The 17,860-nt window shown below is 43.2% G+C and overlaps 1 protein-coding gene across 1 annotated transcript in view; it reads right to left on the bottom strand.

Moving 5' to 3' along the window:
* CAMK4 (calcium/calmodulin dependent protein kinase IV) overlaps positions 1-17,860 on the bottom strand; it is an 892,231-nt gene that overhangs the window by 321,853 nt on the left and 552,518 nt on the right. The window contains exon 5 of the mRNA XM_069226461.1: positions 13,694-13,766. Coding sequence (XP_069082562.1) covers positions 13,694-13,766 — 73 coding nt within the window. The remainder of the gene's footprint in view (positions 1-13,693; positions 13,767-17,860) is intronic.

Here is a 17,860-nt window from a genome sequence, read left to right as displayed (position 1 = left end):
CTTATGTTATGATGAGCCTCATTACGAGTCTGGTGGTCATTAGACTGCCAAACTCGCAGTGGAGGTCAGGACTGCCACTGCAGTGGTGGTCCAATCACCACATTACAATCCTGGCAGTCTGACCACCAGGGTACCTTTGTCTCCACCAGGATTGGTGACCCTGACGGGCTGACGTTGCAGGTTGCAATCAACCAGGGATTACGACCTGGTTCTCCACAAGCCTTTTCATGGCACTTCCACTGCCATGAAAAGGCTGGCAGAGAACAGGTGCAGGGGGCCACAAATGGACCCCTGCACAGACCACGACATGTAACCCGTGCGCATTACCAGGGTGCTGGTGCCCCCTGCAGATGGCAGCATTGTTGCTGGCCTGATTAAAAGCCGCCAACAATGCGGTCACCACTTTCCAGTTGGGCTGAAACCTTCATTTCTGCCCTTCAGCCCAGAGGGAAAGTCATAATAGGTCCAGCGGGGAGGTCGCCAGAAAGGTGGCAACCTTCCAGTCGGAAGTTTGGCAGACAAGTCTTCCCGTCTGCCGAACTCGTAATGAGGCCCTATGTTCTATGAGCAGGATGTTGGAGTGTTAGAGGAAATCACAGTAATAAGGAAATTCAGCCCTCCACAGCCAAAGGTTAGAACAGGAGTAAAATGTATTTAGAAAAACATACCAAACAATTTTTAAAACAACTGGCAAGAAAAAAAGCAGAGTAGTGGCACAAACCCAGCACTAGTTGCTGTGTATCTGCTGCATCCTCCCAATTAAATTAAATACTGTGAGGCCCAATAGGAAGACTAGAGCGTTAACTGCAAAAAGATGGCCGCTCTAGATGGCTTACAGGAAGAGGATACATTAAAGTGTCTTATGCGAACCAATGCCTCTTTCTAGTGAAACACAGTAATAAGGAAATTCAAAGTTCAGGCTCCATCCAAAGTTTAGAACAGGATTAAAATGTATTTAAAAAACACACCAAACAATTTTTAAAACAACAGGCAAGAAAAAAGCAGCGTGGTGGCATGAACCCAGCACTAGTTGCTGGAGATTGTAGCTTCCCTCCACTTGGTTCTGCCACCCATCCACCACGGTAATGTTAGAGGAGGGGAACAGAGTCAGATGAGGGTACTTTGCCACCACCACTGCCAGAGGGCTGCCTATACTCTAAGCACCTCCCAGCATTCCATTTCCCCTCTGGCTACATTGATGATGTGATGTTAGAAACTCAAACGCTTGCCAAGAAACATGAATATTACAGTACACATGGATACAAACCTCCCTACAACACAACAAGTATAGTACTTCTTGGATACACATACACCACTTTCCCACAGTGCAAAAGGTCAAAAAGAGTTTCATAATGTACAGAATTGTGTTATCCAATTCTTGTTAATCTGCATATTATTTTGTACAGTCTTCACTATTCCCAGAGGACACAACAACTTCCTAATGAACATACATCCAGCACAGCTAAAGGTAGCCTTATATTGATTATCACACTACTCACAATAGCACTAACCAACAAGAAATAACACACAAAACTTACAACACTGCATAGGAGAAGGAACATCACACAAACATCTAACAGAGCAGATGTAGTTCACTGTTAATGTGATCACTAGAGTACTTCCTATCATCCTGAACCTGGAAAGAAACACTTGAAGAAAGCCCCTCTTTGAAGAAAGGGACTGAAGGATTTCTGACTCCTGTCTGTGCCTAGGGACTGGAACAGTTCTCAAGGGGTCAATTGGTTGGCCTCTTGTGTGCCTTCTCTAAAGTCTTGAAAAGCGATGAACCTCTGTCCCACTGAGGTCCCTGCTGACCACTGAGTATGTGATACCGCAAGTGCTCTGGCTGGAGTGGGACCTGGTGCTTAGAAAGCTGCCCTGAATTAATGGGGCTGCAGGAGTTACCAGAAATAACTTTTCCAGCAGCTGGGCTAAAGTGGGACTTGCTCATCTGTATCTCCTTCGGGGAACTTGCATAAGGTGCTGAGATGGACCCTCTGCAGAACCAGGATAAGATGCTGATGCTCACCCAGGAAAGACACAACAAAGATGAGCAAGAAAATGAGGTTTGTCCTTCTTGGAGATTTTTTCAGTCCTGAAAACTGGTTCAGTTGGAACTCACAGTAAATATATCTGACCTTGTGGAGCCTTGTGGTGCTACGATTTCCAGTTTTGCCCCAGAAGTTGATTTTGAGAACCAAAAAAGTGACTAAGACCAAAAGTAAAACTTAGGACCTGGAAGAGGTGGCAAATCTGTCCCAGGGGCATACCGATCTCAGGGCTAAGGAATCTCCTTTGACCTGCTCAGAGCTTTTAGCCCAGAAATCAACAGCTTCAGTTGGAGCTCGGCCTACTTTGAAGGACCCTTGCAAGCTTTAGTGTAAGACCTTGACCCAATCAAAGACTTTGACCTCCAAAAAAGGAGACAGTCAGAAGGTAAAGCTTTGACCATGGTGTCCGACTTTGTCTGCCTGACCTCATCTCGATAGTGGTTCATCTGTAATCACGCCTATATCCCTATCAACCACAAACTGAGCTTTACTGTTTTCTAGGTGCTTTTTCCCTTGAAGTTTTTAAAAAGTTCATGTCTCCTCCGTCCTTTATCCGATTTTCACTATTTTCGGGACCATTTGCTCATTTCATTTTTCTTTATATTTCTAAGTTGGTTTGGGAATTGTATTGTTTGGTTGTTCGACTTTGCAACTGCAGTTGCTGGTACTGCTTCAGCAGAACATGTATTTCTTTGAGGAATTGTCTGCTTCTTGTGTCACAGCTACCACAGCTTCTCCAAGAACTGTGCTTTGCCTAATCAGACTGTTTAGGTTGATAGGGAGTCACCCTGCTCAAAATCAAAGTGTCAGTAGTAGATAAGTCTGTTGCCATTATGCAATTGCATTGATAACGATTTTCTCCAAAGTGCTACGACTCAGAATTTAGGCTTTCAAGGCTTTCACCCACAATTGACAAAATCTGATCGGATTTCTTGTGTAAGAGACGACGAACAATGTTTCAAAAATGTATAAGGTCCAATTAAGCAAATGCTGCCAATATGCCTAGTACTACCAACTTCATTAAAGGCAGTGTACGATTGTTTGCCACTTGGTAAGCGCATGTTGGGTTTCTTGTCACCACCTTTCTGTCTGAATGTGTTGCACAGTATGAACGTGTGGTCCCCTCTCCCTAGGTGTCATGTTATCAGAGTATCCCATCAAGCATCAATGGCTACTTTGAGAGAAAGTGTGACAACATGGTCTGAAATGTGTTAATCCTCCTTTTGGTACACAACATACATCTCAAGAAGAAACCATTTAACTAATGTCTACAAACCCAAAAGGATCAACATCGTTATGCAGATTTTGTACAGTAATAAAAATCAGATTGTTCTGTATGCTATAAACCGAATTTCAGCTGCACCTTGTGTATTTAATGTAGAGTACGCAAGTCACAAAGCAGTGGCTCGAAATAGCAAATGATAGTTCTACAAAAAAGACATCAAAATCAAGATCAAGAAAAATAATTAAATCAGACTAAACTAGAATTATGGTGGCCAACAGTCAACAAAGCTCACAAATAATATGTCTAAAAACACCTGAAGTAAAATACACATTAGGAAGGGGACTCTTCTGCTGCAAACTGAGAGCGAATTTGGTAATGCCTGCCTCAAGTGACGATTAAGTTGTTTTAGGTTGCTTTGGACACCAGGTCAGCTTGCCAGGGCTCCATGCTCCCATCAGTTCTATATTGGTTTTGTGAAAACTATTTAAACACTATCTTTTTCAGTCAAAGTCCTCGGTGTTGTAAACAGCCACCAGATTCACCAGCAGCCTTTCTGCTGAATTAACAACACTGCGACTGTACATTAGGCTGTCCAGCTTTGACAGAGAAAATAACTAGGTTAGAAGGTCCTTGACTGAGAGCAGACAGTATACAACTTCCTTGGATTGCCTCAAATTGGATTTCACAGTTTCATTGCAGATCCCTATACTTCAAATATATTCTTCTAAAACATGACATGCCTCGTGGTTGCATACATGGTATATGACAAGCTTCCAAAACAGGCCAAATGCAGCCCTGAATGCAATCTATGAATCTGAACTCACCCACAACGATACACTCTAATATGAGTCATGAAAATTGTAAAGCAAGGTATACGCACAGAAGTGGATTGCTGCCAGTCGACCCTGTTACAGATTTGAGAGGATTCATGGAGTAGGCATTTTGTTTTTAAAAGTGAATACCACTGGCATTAAGTGGGACCACAGACAACTCCAGCTTTGCCCTCGTTTTCGATTATGTCACTTGGTTCTCCACGATGGAAACAAACACCTTATTGTTCTATAATCCCATATGCCTTTACAATAAAGCCCGTATTCAAAATAAATGGTTTTGTTGGCTGTTGTTAACACCAGTAAAAAACATAATTAATTTACCCCAGGGGTTGGTGTGAGGCTTCCCTCTAGTACCTTGGATGGGTGCCCTCAAAGAGAGAGCGAGACAGGTATAGGAATGGCTGTTGCTGGTGTCATAGCTTCCGCCTTCCATTGACACTTAATCGAGATGAAGGTGGTGCAGTCTCAGACTCATATGCCCCCGCTTCGTTTTGCTCTCTGTGAACATGATATAAATGGCCTAGGGACTGACTGGTCCTTCATTTTACAAAGTGTGCCCATTTCTTCAGCTTTTAGAGACTGGAGGGAAGTAGGGAGAATGTGTTGAAGCTCGGTGTCGACTCGCACTGTGACAGAATATCTTCCAAGTCCAAGAGCGGCTCCTGCCCACAAGGGCCTTAATCATAAAGCTTTCTTCCATGGGTATAAATTACCTACTCCTAAAAACTTGGTGGTAAGTTAGGAGTAAGTCAAGAGTTTGTTAAACCTGTTCCCATTGAAATTGTTGTGAATAAGGCTCCAAGAGAGAAGGGGCACCCAGTCCTTGTCCTTGATAGAGGAAGCCAAACGGCAACCTAGAGGTGACAGATTGCCAGATATCGATTTTTTTATGTAGACAAGGGGGGGACGCTCAGACAGTTGAATGGCTGTAGTAGGACTGAGGGGTCGTGGTGGGTATGCACAGTGAAGTGGAAAAGATGCAGAAGATCAGGTATAATCTATTTTCAAAGAGGGGCATCAGCCAGGGTGTGAAAGAAGTCAGGACAGCAGGCTGATACCTTTTGTTTATCATGACTGCTTCATTGCATCTCTAGTCACCTCTTACTTTGCTTTCCATGCGGGCAGCATAGAGGATTGAGTAACAAATGAAGATGGACAAACAAAACATAAAATGTACTCGGGTGAATAGAAGCAAAGGGAAATATTTCATCTTGTCATTCCAATAAAAACATGTGCTTTGCCGCCATTGTTTTTGGTTATCACTCAAAAGCATTCCATGGAAAACTTTTCCATGTTTATACTTACCCAAGTGGAAATCTATATGTCTGTTAGGCTTTTCATCCTTGGCTTGGTCTCCCTTAACTTTTTGCCTCTGTTTCCCAGGTTGTTGATGTGTGCTGGACTCTGATTTTGCTGTTTTTGTTACTCTGGGCACTTTACCACTGCTAACCAGTGCTAAAGTGCAAGTGTTCCTTTACAAAATGTGTGTGTAATTGGCTTAACCATGATTGGCATATTTGATTTATTAGTAAGTCCCTAGTACAGTGCACTCAAGGTGCCAGGGCCTGTAAATCAAATGCTACTAGTGGGTCTGGAGCACTGGGTGTGCCACCCACATAAGTAGATCTGTAATCATGTCTCAGACCTGCCATTGCACTGTCTGTGTGTGCAGTTGTTAACTGTAAATTCGACTTGGCAAGTGTACTCACTTGCCAGACCTAAACCTTCCCTTTTCTTACATATAACACACCCCTAAGGTAGGCTCTAGGTAGCCCCAAGGGCAGGGTGTAATGTATGGTTAAGGTAGGACATATAGTAATGTGTTTTATATGTCCTAACAGGGAAATATTACTAAATTCGTTTTTCACCGTTGCAAGGCCTGTCCCTCTCATAGGTTAACATGGGGATTAAAGTGTAGACCCCTTTGGGAGCGGATAGACATGTGGAGTTTGGGGTCTCTGAGCTCACAATTTAAAAATACATCTTTTAGTAAAGTTGATTTTGAGATTGTGTGTTTGAAAATGCCACTTTTAGAAAGTGGGCATTTTCTTGCCTATACCATTTCTGTGACTCTGCCTGCTTGTGGATTCCCTCTCTGGGTCAGTTTGACAGTTGGGCTGGTTGCACCTCACACTAGACAGTGACACAAAGGGAGCTGGGGTATAGTCTGCATTTCCTGATGAGCCATCTGTGCTAGGAGGGAGGGGAGGAGTGGTCACTTACACCTGACAGGGGTGTACCTGTCCTCACCCAATGCAGTCTCCAACCCCCTGGTGAGTGTCTGGGGCCTGGCCTGGGCAAGGCAGGATTTCACATTCCAAAGAGACTTTACTTTGAAGTAGGCCTACTTCAAAGGATAAATTGGGTATAAGAAAGGAACCCAAAACCACAGACTTTAGAACACTTCTGGAAACCAGGAGGAACATCTGTCTGGAGAAGAGCTGAAGAGCTGAGGAAAAAGAGCTCCCCTGCCTGTGACTGTGCTTTGTGGAGCTATCCTGCAGTTGCTGCTTCTGCCAGAGTAAGAGGGCAAAGACTGGACTTTGTGTGTCTTTTATCCTGTGAAGATCTCCAAGGGCTTGATTAAGGGCTTGCCTCCTGTTGTTTGAAGTCTCAGGGACAGCAAAGACCTCTCTCTGCCAGCACCTGGAGTCTCTGGAGAGACTCCTACTCTGCCCTGTGGTGCCCATCCAGTTCCTGGGACCCTGAAAGGAGAAGCTGGCAGCCTAAGAGGAAGAAATCCACGCACAGAACGTCGTGCAGGGAAAAGATCAACGCAACTCTGATCTGCGGTTCAAAAATGGACGCGCCGCCGGCTTCGCGGCTGAAAATCAATGGTCACCTGCAACGCGACCGAAGAATCGATGCGCGGAGCTGAAGAAACGACGCGCAACATCGCTGACGGGTGCTGGGGAGATCGCAACCCACACTGCGTGGTTATTGGATCATCATGCGGCTGGATTTCTGATGCAAACACCGTTGGGCGTGTAAAAACAACGAAGGCCTGCCCGGACCCGAGAGTGCTGACCGGATCGACTCATCGCTCTCCTGCAGAGAGAAGAAACAACGCGCCCGACCCGACGAAAGGAGAAACGACGCAAGGTCTCGCTCATGAGTGAAATCGATGCATCACAAGCCCTTTTTGATGCACACTCACCCGTGCTGGGTTATTTTTGACGCACCCAAGGTACATTTGCACGCTAACAGTGTTAGTGTGTGTTTAAAACTACATGAAGACTCTTTTTGCTTTTTAATTGATAACTTGACTTCTCTATTGTGGATTTTTGTCGTTTTGGTCTAGTTTTGTTTAGATAAATATTTCCTATTTTACTAAACCTGTGTTTTGTCGTTTTGTAGTGATTTCATTAAGTTACTGTGTGTGTTGGTACAAATACTTTACACCTAGCACTCTGAAGTTAAGCCTACTGCTCATGCCAAGCTACCAAGGGGGTAAGCAGGGGTTAGCTGAGGGTGATTCTCTTTTACCCTGACTAGAGTGAGGGTCCTTGCTTGGAGAGGGGGTAACCTGACTGCCAAGCAAAGACCCCATTTCTAACAATGTCTAATAAGAATGAGGAAAACTTACTTATGTTGCACGCAGTGAAAATGTTTCGGATTTAGGAGCGCAGTTGAGTTTAAGCATTTTCAGCAACGAGCCTTTCATGCCCATGCAAACATAGGAATGGAAAAACACATTATTGATATAGATTCCGCAAGTAGTTTAAGAAAGGAAAATATCACAAGGATTACAGGAGAAAAAACATGGGACCGCTGAATGGTAGTTATGCCCAATAACAAAAGCCACAAAAATGACATGTTTGTTTGCAAAGCAATAAAAAATCACAAATAATTACAAGGGGAAATCAGCTATCTGTAGTTTTCCTCAAGGATCCATCCTAGTCCATACACTCTTTGGCTTATGTAAACTGCTCACTGAAATTTGCAAAGAAAAAGCTATTTCTATCTACCAATATGTTAACGATACGCAAATCTGTCTAACAAATATAGGTCAGATATACAAGAAAGTGGCGCATCAGTTCTGATGCACCACTTTTCTTGCTCCGCCGTTAGTCCCCCTAATGTCACCATGGTAGCGCTGTATTTACAATACAGCACACCAGGCGCATGTTAGCACAATAGTGTCAGAATTTATGACACTATTGTGGTGCTTTGCTGGATCAGTGCCATTAATTATGGCGCAAGTCCAGCAAACCACTGGGGAAGCCCATAGGTTACTATGGGTTCGTCACTTCAAAGCCTGCCCCGAGCAGGCATTTCAAATTACAGAAAAAATGATGCAGTGAAATCTTGTAGATTTTTTGCGGCCTCCTTGTGGGGGTACGCCCCCCTTGCATACATTATGCCTGGTGCACGCATAATGTGGTGCCAGAGGTTTCTGCACTGGACATCTGATTGGTTCTTGCTGAAAGAAGACTGATTGACTTGTCTTATGACATAAACATGGAATTGAGAGGTCCTATTATTCCTACATCCCCAGTCTCCCACTCATACAAGGGCTCCCTGAGAGAGAGATGACTTGGGTACGTTGTCTCCCTGCAGAGCCAATTAAGTCATCTATTAGCCCTGTAGGGCAAGTCCCATAATTTTCCATTTCATATGATGTCTACGGTCTTTGTTAAATTGGAATGAAATCTGGGGAAAAAGTGAATTGGTACAATGAGAGGACAGTACATGGGGGATTAAAACTTTCTCCTCATTCTCCCTTGAGTTGGTGTTCTGCACTCTTCAAGGAGCTTCTCCATTGCTGTTCTCTGAAACATAAAAAGTGATCCATGTTCATTGAATCATAAGTTCAAGGCATATTTGCAGAGACTTGTGCACTTACAGTCCGGTTAGGAGTGACGAAAGGTAAATCTGACATCTGAGCCCTTTACTCTGCCATTGCCTTTTCCATCTGTCTCTTCCCATCATTCATCCTACTTGTGTTCTTTTTGCTAAAAGGGACTGAACATGGGTAAAATGCCTGAAAGCCATCCACCATTCCTTCTGTGAGAAGCCGACCTTTAATAGGGGTAGTCCAGGCATACGTCGACTGAATACCATCTTCTATGCCAGTGGGTAATGTTCCATCTGGTGTTTATTTATTTACTTAGCAGTTTTGTATGGTGTGTAAGAGACTAGAAAGTGAAAGCATGCTTGCAGTAGAGTAGGAAATTCAGAACAGTTTCAAGAGATTATGGAGGCCTGGAGTCATGGTTAATGTCGGTTATGATTTTAGAGTTAAACAAAGTTCATTAAATATATAACTAAAACAACGAAGTGGAAATCTGAACCACAGTGCCAAGGTGATGAATCAACAGTAAACAGCTGGTAGAAAAACATATTTACTAACATGGCTGTCTGCTGGATTGCATAAATGAAGGGAATCTTGGATGTATACAGGATCAGATGGAGGTGATGTTTGAGTAACAGGTTCTTTACTTTCTTTCTGAATAGCTGATATGAGGATATATATGATATCTGAAGGGATGGAATATCAAATTCTGGGAGTACTTTGCAACAAAGATTGCTTAGTATTTTAGATGTTTCAAAAGGTGGAATGTTAAAAAGGACAGATTCCGAGCTTCTCAAATAAATGTCTCCCAAGTTCGGAGGGGGGCTGAGACCAGAAGGTAGGAGGGACAGACAAAGCGACTTACACTGATAGTAGGCTGGGAACAGCAGTGACAGCACGGTGCTGATGAAGACTTCAGAAGACGAAGGCAGCAATATCCTGTCCAGATTACATTTTTTGAGGAAAGACAAGCAGTAGGACTACAGTGAGTGGATGAAGACAAACCGTGTGACTTCTACAGCTTCCATCTTGCCTGGCTTTCACACTCACTTGTGCACATGTTGCACAGCGGTATGAGCGTACACTGGGTACTCAGACACACTGAGTGCAAAGATTCTGAAACACATTTGTTTTCGGAACTGCACAGGCCTCTTTAGCTGTATGGGCAATAACAATGACAATGTTTTCTTTTGTCATGTTATCATATGTGTAGTTGTAAAGCGCACTATCACCCACAATTATATCCTAGCACTGAACGCTGTGTGTGCCTAGCCATCCCTATGGTAGGTTGGTTAATTGCTAAGCCGGGTCTTCAGCTTCTTGTGGAATGTAATAAACAAGAATTATGCAGAATTAAACAGAAAAGATATTGGACACACTGCAAACAGATTTCTCTATATGTGCTGCCAGCAGATGTACTATTTCCCCAAAAAACGTATTTCAGGGTCTTCAGAAGAATGAAAGATTACATATCTAAAACACACAGCATTCCTTTTCGAAATTCTTTTATGGACTTACACGGAGAAGAGTAACTTGTTTGAGAAATAGCAGATGACTGTTGGGTGGATAAATATAGGCAAATGACCAGAACACAGCCTTTGTCACTTTCATTTTAGTCACCTTATGGTTTACCCTACATGTAGCATTCTGTGTCTTCATTCTGAGTTTGACATTGAAACACTCTGAGTTCACCTTGGGTGAAGATTCACCAAAATGTCAGGGTAGTTGAAGTGACATCACATACACTTTGGCCTTAATGACATCACAGAAAGTGACAACAAATGACCCTTGACCATGATTTTTTCTAGGAACACATCACAGGACCCTAACATCACAAATGTTGACATTGCTGATGTTCTATAATAACTACATGATTTCTATAACAGCATCACACACAGATGTCTATTTTAGGTACCATATATATATTATGGTGCTGACTTTATCTCTAAAAGCTCTGGGCATATTTTCTCTGGATTGTAATGTGAAAGCAAAGCTAGTAAGCTAGACCGCTTTTTATGGGTTACGTCTCCCAGAAACAAAATTGACAAGAATAGTGTGAAATAGTGCATCTCAAAGCAACCTTTTCACATAGGTTTGCTACCCTACAATAGATGCTGAAAGGACAAGCAAAATTAATTTAATCAACACCCAACGGGCGTCGCCTGACTAAATAGTACGGAGAACCTATACCAGTTCCTTCAAGCAAAACCAACTTAATCAATCTGTTGGTGTTCCCTTTTAGATCGGGGGACTGAATGCCCCTGGTTGTTGGAAGCACTTGTATGAAAGGTTTTCCTCATGATCCATTGCTGCGATGAGCACTTAGAGTTTGAGCAGTTAGGGATAGTCTATGTGTGTCCATGTCCTTGTGTTAAGTCCTGAGGAGGTCCTAAAGGAGGGGGACGAAATGTGTTGACCATTGTACTATGAGGAGTTCCTCAATCGACAATAGACTCAAGGTGCTATATTCCCTGTTGGGTTCGACTTTTGGATTGATGGAACCACCAAAGGGTGGACTCGTTGTTATTATCCAGGAGACAATACTGGGTTTTAGTACATACCAAGGACTGACAATTAACTATTGGTCATTGCTTGTATAATAAATTTTGATGTGTGTATATATTTGTGTATAACCATACTCATTTATTAATTATACTATACTGAAAATTGTGAAAATTGTGTGACATCTGAGAAGTAAAATAAAAGCAAATTAAGTTGTGGTCACAAATAACTCAAGTTCCAATATCAAGCAGCACAATTATTGTCGAGCCGATATTTAGGTACTTTGGATCCTTATAGCAAGCCCCTTTTTTGTCTTTTTGCACAATGTTTGCTTCACTATTGGGAGTATTTGCATTAGACAGTTTCACAAAGTGGCAAAAGGTTTCGCTACGTTTTGCATTACTTTGTATCAAGGGGCTTTCCATGGTTGGTGCATGGGTGTTTCTATGCAACCACTCATACCGTTTGAGCAACTCCCTTGTTTACAAACATTGGTAGAGAGGAATTGCACCAAACAGAAATGTAATAATTTCTTCTGTTTTTTCCTAATTTGCATGTGTCATGCATTGTACAAAACACATGCAAAGTGGGAAAAGCCTTAATGCATAGTTTTTGCATTGGAAGGGACCCCTTCCATTACAAATTCTGTGCTTTAGAGAATACACACACCCTTGCACCATAGCGCAAGTGTGTGTGCATTGGTGCATGATGCATACATATGGTGGAAAATATAGTTCATTTTTCTCTCCCCATCAGAACACTGAGAAAAATGCACCATATTTTAGTAGCTACGGTGCATTTTCCCTCTCTCTTTGAGTGCAGCATTCCCTAGTGTCATAATGTTAAATCTGGACAACAATCTTGCTCAATATTACTCACTACCAGTCACTGACTCTCACTGATTTGCATTCACATTCACATGCTTACATATACAGAGAAACATGCGCATACATACACAAGCTCTCTCTCCCATAAACACACTTTCACTGGCAAGCACGCACACAAAATACATGTAAAACTTTTTTTACTTACTGCAGCTGCCACCAAAGGTCCTGTTCCAACTAAGGGCCTCATTTAGTAGGAAATGGAGCAGCACAGTGCCACAAGCAATATTGCTGCATCGAGCTGCATCATTTCCAAAACGCAGGGATGCACTGTATTTACAAGAATACAATGCAGCTCTGTGTTTTCCCCCGTGCCGGCTCTAAATCAGCTGCCCAGCGCCAATGTAGCCACTCTTGTACTATGGTGCAAGGATGCCTGCGTTGCAGGGGTGATCATTTATGTGCAGAAGGAGGCACCTTCCTGCATATAAACAATCATTAATGGCAATTTGCTCCGACCATATGTGTGCTGCAAAATGCAGCACACATAGAAAGAGCAAAAAACGAGACATAGAAAGAGCAAAAAATGAGGAGAAATAAAAGTTTTTCTGCCAATTGTGCCACTCTAATGCCACCTCTGGTATTCGTTTTTGGCGCTTCCTCAGGTTTATGATTTCTTGTAAATCTGGTGCAGCATGAAAAAGCAATGTGTGATGTGCAGATACGCCCACAGCAACACCCATTGCATGCCCCTTTTCCACGGAAAAAGGTGCCTGGGTGGCACATATTTACAAGGCGGCATTAAGCTACATAAAGTGGCTTAACGCCACACTGTAGATGTGGGGCAGGGCACAGCACCACTTTGGTGGCACAAAGGCCTCGTAAATGAGGCCCTAAGTGTGCTTCATTTTTTATTTCACTAATAGGTAATAACAGAACACTAGTCACTATTAGTATAATGAAAAAGAAGCAGAAAATAAGGAAAGAGGATCCCTCCCCCACGGTTCTTGGCACTGATTTTGCCATCTTTGAGGCCAGGGGTCGCAAAGGCTAGTACCAGGTGTCCCAAAGGGTAAGCCATGGGTTGCAGCTGCAACCATTAAATGATGTCCATGGTGCCCACCTTTATATTTTGTGATTGACACCCTTGCTTCAAACATGTTAGGCTGTGTGAAATAAGCAATAGGTTTGCAGCATACATAAGATTGAACATTAAGCACGGTACCATACGGAAGCCTGCAGTCCCAAAATACAGCAACAAGCTGGTGACTATCAATATAAGACCTAACACCCTTATCCTGAGGTGTCGGATCAATAATAGCAATAACACTAAAACAACCTGGGACTCCTGCAGACCCTGCGGGGCCTGCGGCCTTCACACTGGCTGACAGATTTAGTAATTACCCTGAGAAAGTGAAAGATTATTAGGTGGCGAGGTTGTGATGTTGTTAGTTAATACTTACAGCTACCGCCTCCAGGATCTGTTTAACAGCGTCAGCAGCGTCGCGCTCACTGTAATACCCTTTCTCCACGATCCTGCAAAGAGAACCAAGGATGTTACTCACAGTGATTTATTAGGAGCGGTTCTGGGCAGTCTGGGGTATGTGAAGAAGGGGCGGAAGGCAAGGGACAGGCAGGGCCTGCCTCTAGCGTGCTGACAGGCAGCGGATGCGGACTGGAAAGTTCCAGGTTGTGACGCATTCAGCTCAGTTTGGTCACAACGTGCTTTTTTCACGACCTGGGGGATGAGGGGACTTTCTGGGATCCCACACTGGAGATGGATTCATTTTAGCACGTTCATTCGAAGAAGTATAGGTATAACATACATGCCAATATTTTAGGCCAGGAAAGTGGGTGAGTTTGAAAAAAAATCGGGGGAATTAATTTTCCCCACTGACTTTCATTGAAGCAGAGGCAATTTCAGGTGATGGACACCTAAGGTAATGCTATTCTTTGCTTTAAAAATCGTGAGTCTCCCCCTGAATAAGGTCTAGCCTATCAACCCTGACTCCTTAAATCTCATAAAGTTCGGTATGGCACCCATTCAGAATGATTTATAATTTAGTCTGTCACTCTGTTGGCGTTTTACCAATAATGATGAATTTTAAGGTTAATATTAAGTTAGGGATTCCTCAAATATGTTTACCATGAAAATAATATGACTTTGAATGTACTAAAGCAATCAATGTTCAACTGACTTTTCAGCTTTCCACATAATTATAGAGTTGCTGCATTTGCCACACAGTCCAGCATCTGCTGCATTATTTCACAAGTACCAACAATAGGTGTAGGCTTTAACCAAAAGGCTTTTGATCCAAAAGTTACTAAACAAAAAGTACCAAATGTAGTCCTGAGCTGTGGCTCGCCCCTCGCAAGATTAGCAGGCGAGCTTACAGTTGCTGATTTGTGTATTCAGGTGTTAAAAAGGTACTAATGCGGTGCAACTTTGCTGACACCTTCAATAGTAGTTGTTAAATGTCAAAATAGTTGAAATAATACAACTACAGATTACACTGCATTATACCCCATACTCAGTTTTTTCCTGGCAATTTTATCAATCTTGCCACGTAATTCCAGTGCCCTGATTATAGTGACTTCACTTCCGTACTTTAGAACAATATGTTTAACATAACTGCTTTTAATGAAAATAACAGCAATTACAAGAAAGCCAGCAATGTTGATCACAATATTACTATTGTAAGAAATAATAATAATAATAACAATAAAAATAATAATAATTAAATTATTATTATTATTATTATTGCAGGTGGCAATGCCATGGAAATTTGCTGTGTTTTACACCATGCGAAGCCATGAAGACGGTGATGTTTTGCGGTTTTCAAATGATGCTTTCTTTGTTTACAGGCGGAGGCTGAGGAAACGGCACAGAGTGTCAGGCCAGTTTTGCACGGACAGTAGCACAAGCCAGCTAAGGAGGGCATCGCCAACTGTAAGAACACACTGGCCCATATTTATACTTTTTGACGCAAAACTGCGCTAACGCAGTTTTGCGTCAAAAAAATTAGCGCCGGCTAACGCCATTCTGAAGCGCCATGCGGGCGCCGTATTTATTGAATGACGTTAGCCGGCGTTAGTCTGCCGGCGCCGTCTGGTGTGCGTTAAAAAAAACGACGTACACCAGGCAGCGCCGGCGTAGGGGGATATGGGGCTTGGGCGTCAAGAAATGGGGCAAGTCAGGTTGAGGCAATTTTTTCGCCTCAACCCGATTTGCGCCATTTTTTTTCACTCCCAACCCCCATAGAAATGACTCCTGTCTTAGCAAAGACAGGAGTCATGCCCCCTTGCCCAATGGCCATGCCCAGGGGACTTCTGTCCCCTGGGCATGGCCATTGGGCATAGTGGCATGTAGGGGGGCACAAATCAGGCCCCCCTATGCCACAAAAAAAAACAAAAAAAAACACTTACCTGAACTTACCTTAATGTCCCTGGGATGGGTCCCTCCAGCCTTGGGTGTCCTCCTGGGGTGGGCAAGGGTGACAGGGGGTGTCCCTGGGGGCATGGGAGGGCACCTCTGGGCTCCTTCAGAGCCCACAGGTCCCTTAACGCCTGCCTTTTGCAGGCGCTGAAAAACGGCGCAAAAGCGGCCGTACGTCATTTTTTTTGACCCGCCCACTCCCGGGCGTGAATTTTGCCCGGGAGTATAAATCCGACGCACATGCCTCAGAGTCGATTTTTTAGACGGGAACGCCTACCTTGCATATGATTAACGCAAAGTAGGTGTCCACGCTAAAAAATGATGCTAACTCCATGGACTTTGGCGCTAGACGCGTCTAACGCCAAAGTATAAATATGGAGTTAGTTTTGCGTCAAAATTGCGTCAAAAAAAACGACGCAATTCCGGCGCAAACGGAGTATAAATATGCCCCACTGACTCTAATTGACAGTTAAATGATGCACAACTGCCAATATTTGAACAGTAAATCTAGAGTTCCACGACGGCCTGGGCAGGATCACACCGACACTAAACAGTACATTTACAATATATTAATGCACTCTTTGGGTTATTTTAGGATGACCGAGGATTTATACTGATTTTAGGACACTTGTATTGCTGAGTTTATGGAATTAGGAGCTTGTTCACAAAGGCCGGTATCTTGCTACCTTGTCAGTTAGTTCATGACTCATGTAGAGGTATGTCATGACGTATGATGACAGCTATTTATTGTCTGGGGACCACAAAATATAAATGTTGTCTGGGAGCTCAACCTGTATTTCTAATTTAGCTGTGCTGTGTGAGGCTGAAAGCATTGTCTAGCCTGGCGTTATTTCTCCTGTCAAAGGTCTGAGACTGCGCAAGCTGTGTAATTTTCCGTTCGCACACTGTTGTGAAAATGGGGGCTCAGTGGAATGAGGAAACTGTTGACATCATGGTCACAGGTTTTAATCTGGGCAGGTTCGCTCAACCTCTTATCCTCCTAGGGATGACAAAGTGAGTACTGCTGAGTTGGGTTACAATGAACATCTGTTACTCAAGGACAATATGTACCATATGTATTATGTGACAGCTACTCTATTTAAAAGGGACATGATGGGAAGCTAGAAGAAAATGCAAAGTAGAATTTAGATTGTTTTACCCGAGATTTTTTATAATTAAAAATTCGGCCTTTATCCTTGGGGAATTTGTGCTATACATTTGTATGTTGATCTTACTATTCTAGAATCTTCTCTGGAGATAAACTCCCTCAAACGACAGTGAGACGATTAGGCTACATTAACAAACCATGAAGCTTTCTGTGGTTGAGGCATTACAGCCAACCATGCACAGGGTAACTCCCTCCTGGAGACACAGATCAAGCAGATTCCACATATCAGATGGATCTGACTGTAAAGAAGGGTCATAGTCATAAAAGGTTAACTCCTTTATTCAAACCCCTGCAGTGATAGATACAGCAGTGATAACAGGGAACTCCAGCCCGCTTAGCAGACCTCTTTCAACCACCCGTTTCGCTACCCTTTATCCAACGTTTTTGTATCTCCTTGCATTCTAAGTTCTATACCTAGATACATGTAAAACTTTTTTTACTTACTCCAGCTGCCACCAAAGGTCCTGTTCCAACTAAGGGCCTCATTTAGTAGGAAATGGAGCAGCACAGTGCCACAAGCAATATTGCTGCATCGAGCTGCATCATTTCCAAAACGCAGGGATGCACTGTATTTACAAGAATACAATGCAGCCCTGTGTTTTCCCCCGTGCCGGCTCTAAATCAGCTGCCCAGCACCAATGTAGCCACTCTTGTACTATGGTGCAAGGATGTCTGCGTTGCTCAAATTCTCATTACTTACATCACCACACTGACAGAGGACTATCACAGACCAGCAGAGGGATGTCACCATACCACAAGAGGCACCAAGGGAAAAGTGATGGGCCTCTGTGCTTGGGAGAGTGGTGACACTGATGTACAGAAGCGATGCGTCGAAAGCCGACAAATAGATGTTCAACAAGAAAGAGGTAATTACTGTGATCTGTGTAATTCTTCTTGTTTACCTTCTTCCTTATTGTAAAATACGTAACGTGTAATCTACTTGAAAGGGACATGATAGGAGCGTGGTTGGCAGTGTAAGGTGGAAATGAAGAGCCAAAATAAGAGGGCCTCTCAGATTCCATAAAC

The sequence above is a fragment of the Pleurodeles waltl genome, chromosome 1_1, assembly GCF_031143425.1.
Source record: "Pleurodeles waltl isolate 20211129_DDA chromosome 1_1, aPleWal1.hap1.20221129, whole genome shotgun sequence".
NCBI lineage: Eukaryota > Metazoa > Chordata > Amphibia > Caudata > Salamandridae > Pleurodeles > Pleurodeles waltl.
This window is presented reverse-complemented; position numbering and strand designations above follow the sequence as displayed.